The 5259-nt window shown below is 43.0% G+C and overlaps 1 protein-coding gene across 1 annotated transcript in view; it reads left to right on the forward strand.

Moving 5' to 3' along the window:
* The first annotated feature begins 436 nt into the window (after positions 1–436).
* ninj1 (ninjurin 1) overlaps positions 437–5259 on the forward strand; it is a 58219-nt gene continuing 53396 nt past the window's right edge. The window contains exon 1 of the mRNA XM_048606769.1: positions 437–629. Coding sequence (XP_048462726.1) covers positions 561–629 — 69 coding nt within the window. The 5' untranslated portion in view covers positions 437–560. The remainder of the gene's footprint in view (positions 630–5259) is intronic.

The raw sequence follows: 5259 nt of genomic DNA on the forward strand, positions 1-5259 counted from the left end.
GAGGTTTATTTCCCAATTTCAATCCCTGCAAACAGATCAATCAGAAGGATGGATGACAAAAACAGAATAGAGTTAACAAAATAGAGTTAACGTTTCGGGTTCGGTGACCCTTCCTCAGAACTTTGTTTTTGTTCCTGATTTACAGCATCCGCAGTTCTTTCGGTTTTTATTTAAAAGAATGGATGAGTTGCATTTTCTAGGACTGGAGAAACTGCACAAACTTTAAACAAGAAAGAATTGCCTTTATATGACACTTTTCGCAACAATCGGATGCTTTATATAAAAAAAACCCTTCATTGTTTGGAAAATCCCGCGCCAGATTTAAATACACGCTCAGGCTTTCCATACCCAACTCACACGAGTTGAGCGTCAGCAGCAGATTGAGGTTGACATAAACCCACTAGGTGGAGTTAACTTTCAGTGCTGTCTAGCCAGTTACTTACTGCGGGGGCGCCCACATCCTTGTGTGATGCCAGAGGGTATTTCAGTGTGAGCCTTCCCCCTACACTCAGCATAACGTTTCTTCGATTCTGGAGAGAAAAAGAAACTGGCGTCAGGCGATGGAGTCCGAAAACATCGAGCTGAACGGTGATCCGAGTAACGGCGGCAGAGCGGGGGATGTAGGAGAGGTAGGAGCGGCTTTTTCACTGAGTGGCTGCAGATACACACACACACAGTCCGCTTTGTGGACAGTGCGGCGAAGCCGGAGCACAGAGCGGACCCCAAACCACCCCGAGCTGCTGCCGGCCTCACCACTTACTGCTCCTGGCCAAAGGTGGACATGTTTAACTTTAGTTCTGAACATTAGGCCCTATTTTCCCACCGCTCTATTGTAATATGGAGATTATAGAAACTGCGGCAGGGAATGTAAATATTGCATAGAATAACTCCGAATGAACGCGTCTGTAAAATGTTTCATTTGAAACTTAAGAATGGTCCAGAGGTGTTGCAATCGGTTGACACTGGGAGTACTTTCCCAGGTAACGGGCACAAAGACAGGTATCTGGAGTAACAATTGATCGTACTCCTGGTACTGAGTGAATGGAAAAAGCTGATTAGAACAACTTTGTGAAATGCATTTCAGTTTCTTGCTAATTTCATCAAAAGTTTTAGATATTAATCGATAAATGTTAAATAGAAATAATTCTTCATAAACAGAGTGTAGATTTGCGCCACTACCATTATTATCCTATGAATCCTGAGAAATTTGAACTGTTGGTAGAACTTTTATTTTGACAGCCCACATTCTGTGGTCGGAGGCATTCACATTTCATTTTGTGGACAACAGGTGTCACAATCTACATATGTGACCGGTGTAGTTTATGGATTTTCATTTTCATGCACACACAGTATGTGGGTGTCAGTGGCAAATGGGCATTTATTTGCTCGCCCTCCAGTTATAACTGAGTGGTTTTCTGAGGTCAGTCTGGATAAAGACAGCAGGTCTCCTTTTCTAAAGAACATTAGGGAGACTGTTTCTGTTTCAAAAACGTAAATATAAATAAAAATTGCTGGAAATACTAAGCAGGTCAGGCAGCATCCACGGGGATAGAGCTAATGTTGGAGATTGAAATGACCTTCCGAGTTGTTTTTTGTTTTTGTTTCTTATTTCCATCATTTGCAGTATGTTGTTTTTGTATCTGTCTTATTCATTTATTAGCTATGTGTGTCACTGGTTATTTGCCAAATCCTAATTGTCATTGAGCAGATGGTGCTGTGCCACTTTCTTAAAAAAAGAAAAGCCCTTTTGGAGTGTAGTTAAGTCTCTATCACATTGTTAAGGGTCACATTGTCCAAACAGGGCCAGAAAGGCCAATTCTCTTATCTAAAGGGCATTACCTTTGGGGATTGGTTAGCTCAGTTGGCATGATGCTGGTTTGCAAAACAGAGTAATGTGAACAATGTGGGCTCCTTTCCTGCACCAGCTAAGGCTACCATCTCCTTATCAACATTTTCCCTCGCCTGAGTCATGGTAACCCTCAGGCTGAACCACCACCAGTCATCTCTCTCTATGAAAGAGAAACCCTATGGCATCCTCTAAGACTGTGGCAACGCTACTTTAGAATATAACAAACTGATTATCTACTGTTCTAAATCACTTTGTCTTGCATCCTAACAGATGAAATTACAACTTCACAGTTATATCATAAATGTAAGTGATTTGATTCTTTTGTGCATGTCTGTGGGCATGGAGGTTTATTCTTTTTCGAGTATTTTGATGACAGCAACAACCAAAATTACCATCAAAAATCAAAATGAGGTATTGTGTGAAACAAAGTAAGTCATTGGTACATTTTTTTTCTTCTCTCTAAACTAAGACACTTGTCAAACCTAAGAGGTGGAAATCTTTTTAAAAATCAATGGGAATAATTAAAGTATGTGAAATAATAAGCACAGTGTAGATCCAGAAGTATTAGTTAAAATTAATTGTTTAGACAAGATGATATCAAAAAAGAGGAAGTAGAGGTCTTATTTTAATCGATGGGCAGCTGAGGTTTGTTTGCTGTTCTAGTCCCATTTTGGAACTTCAGATCCCTTTGTGTTTTTGGGACCTTTTTTTGACAGAGTGGCTCCAGCTTCTGCCATGAGAGCTCAGAATTTTCAAGTTAGAGGGGCAAGTGGAATCACAGCGGAGCATCAAGAAGGTTGAGTTTCCTGGATTGCATTACCTCATAGGGAGCATGAACTCAGGACAGTAGATGGCGGCCATCCTAAACAGTAGCAAGATTCAGGAAATGCAAGATTTTTGCGGCATGTCACACTCAAACTTGTATTTGGCATTGGAGAACACTTGAAATATTCCATTCCACACCATGGCGCTAATGGACAAGGGACAGCTAACAATAGAAATGCAGTCAGTTGTTCTCGAGATTCCATAGTTAGGGGAACAGAACCATTTTTGTAATCTCCATTGTAAGTCTCACATGGTCTGTTGCTTCTTTAGAATCATACAATCCCCAACAGTGTGGAATCAGGCCATTTAGTCCATCAAGTCCACACCCACCTTCCAAAGAGCATCCCACCCCATCACTGTCACACTGCATTTCCCATGGCTAATCCAGCTAGCCTGCATATCCCTGGACAGCATTACTAATCCACCAAACTGCACATCTTTGGACTGTGGAGTGAAACCAGCATACCCAGAGGAAACCCATACAAACAGTTGCCCAAGGCTGGAATCAAACCCAGGTCCCAGTGCTGTGAGGCAGCACTGCTAACCACTGAACCACTATGTTGCCCATTCAGCTACCCTGCCATTTAGAGTTTAACAGATAGATATACAGAATCAGGCAGTAATGATTTTGTGTGATTTTACAACTGTTGTATTACTAAAACAATAGTTCAGCAAAATTATAACTTTCCAAAATTTCCTCCTGGATGCTCTCCATGTCCAGAGCCAATCCGCTACTGGGGGAAAATGTAGCTCTTAAGAGCAAGCTCCAAGGACAAGCATCTGCTCTCAATTAACTCTAGAGCTGTCCGAGTTTACTCTTAAAGAGGACTCTGTTTTTTACATTGTCAGACTCCCTTGTTGAAATTGTTTTTCTTAGTAGAGTTAAACAAAAAACTATCAGATTTCCAACTGTTACATAGCAAGGCGTCCATTTAGAACCTTTGACAATTTTTGAGGTGTTCCTCTTAGTGAAATTATCTGATAGTCGATCACTAGTATTTACCCACAAGTTTAGAGATTACTTTTCCTTCCAGCATCTGTTTGAACTGGTTACATCTGTAATTTTCTCACTGAACCTTCTTTGTACATTATCCCACAGTTTGACTATCAATGTAACATTATTTCGGGATTGTTTTCTTTTACGTACAGTATTTCCTCCAAGATCTTAAGACTAATAGAATTCCATGTCAATAACATTAACAAGAGCAAGAGTGTTGGCAGCTAATGTGATCTTCACCATTTTTGTTTTTTTCCCTCCCATGCCAAGGAGCACCTTTGCCTATTCTCTCCTATAGGAATAATTTGAAACGTTCTGTGTTGGAAGATCCATCTTCAAAATTTTCACATGAAGCGTGATTAAAAATGTTTATTGCCTTGTTATTGGAATCAAATAAAATTAAGAACTTCAGCATACGCTTCTCTGTTTTTAATTACTTTTAAAGCTCTATTCGTCCTCTAGACATCCTCCGCATTTAGATTTTTTACAGCAAGACTATCGTCCAGGAAAACAAAACTTGCATCTGGTGTTGTCTGTGTACTGACTAAGCTTTCCAGCAAGGCTCCTTAGCAGTTCCATCTCAGCCTTGGTAGCAGCCACATCTTCTGGTCCATGTCCAGCTTTGATTACTGCATTTTTTAAAAAATCGGAGTATGGTGCATTTAAATGAGTGAATAATAATAGAGCTAACAGTTGCTACAGCGAGTGCTAGAGGATTATCGTGTAGCATTCAAGGCACTTTTGGATTCTAGACAACAAGGTGCAGGGCTGGATGAACACAGCAGGCCAAGCAGCATCATAGGAGCAGAGAGGCTGACGTTTCGGGCCTAGACCCTTCATCAGAAAAGGGGGAGGGGAAGGGGGTTCTGAAATAAATAGGGAGAGAGTGGGAGGCGGATAGAAGATGGATAGAGGAGAGGATAGGTGGACAGGAAACAAACAGGTCGAAGAGGCGGGGATGGAGCCAGTAAAGGTGTGTAGGTGGGGAGTTAGGAAGGGGATAGGTCAGTCCAGGGAGGACGGACAGGTCAAGGGGGCGGGATGAGGTTGGTCGGTAGGAGATGGAGGTGCGGCTTGAGGTGGGAGGAGGGGATAGGTGGGAGGAAGAACAGGTTAGGGAGGCAGGGACGAGCTGGACTGGTTTTGGGATGCGGTAGGGGGAGGGGAGATTTTGAAACTTGTGAAATCCACATTGATACCATTGGGCTGCAGGGTTCCCAAGCGGAATATGAGTTGCTGTTCCTGCAACCTTCGGGTGGCATCGTTGTGGCACTGCAGGAGGCCCAGGATGGACATGTCGTCTGAGGAATGGGAGGGGGAGTTGAAATGGTTCGCGACTGGGAGGTGCAGTTGTTTATTGCAAACCGAGCGTAGGTGTTCTGCAAAGCGGTCCCCGAGCCTCTGCTTGGTTTCCCCGATGTAGAGGAAGCCACACCGGGTACAGCGGATGCAGTATACCACATTGGCAGATGTGCAGGTGAACATCTGCTTGATGTGGAAAGTCTTCTTGGGGCCTGGGATGGGGGTGAGGGAGGAGGTATGGGGGCAGGTGTAGCACTTCCTGCGGTTGCAGGGAAAAGTGCCGGGT

Source organism: Rhincodon typus, chromosome 16 (genome assembly GCF_021869965.1).
Source record: "Rhincodon typus isolate 14 chromosome 16, sRhiTyp1.1, whole genome shotgun sequence".
Classification (NCBI taxonomy): Eukaryota; Metazoa; Chordata; class Chondrichthyes; order Orectolobiformes; family Rhincodontidae; genus Rhincodon; species Rhincodon typus.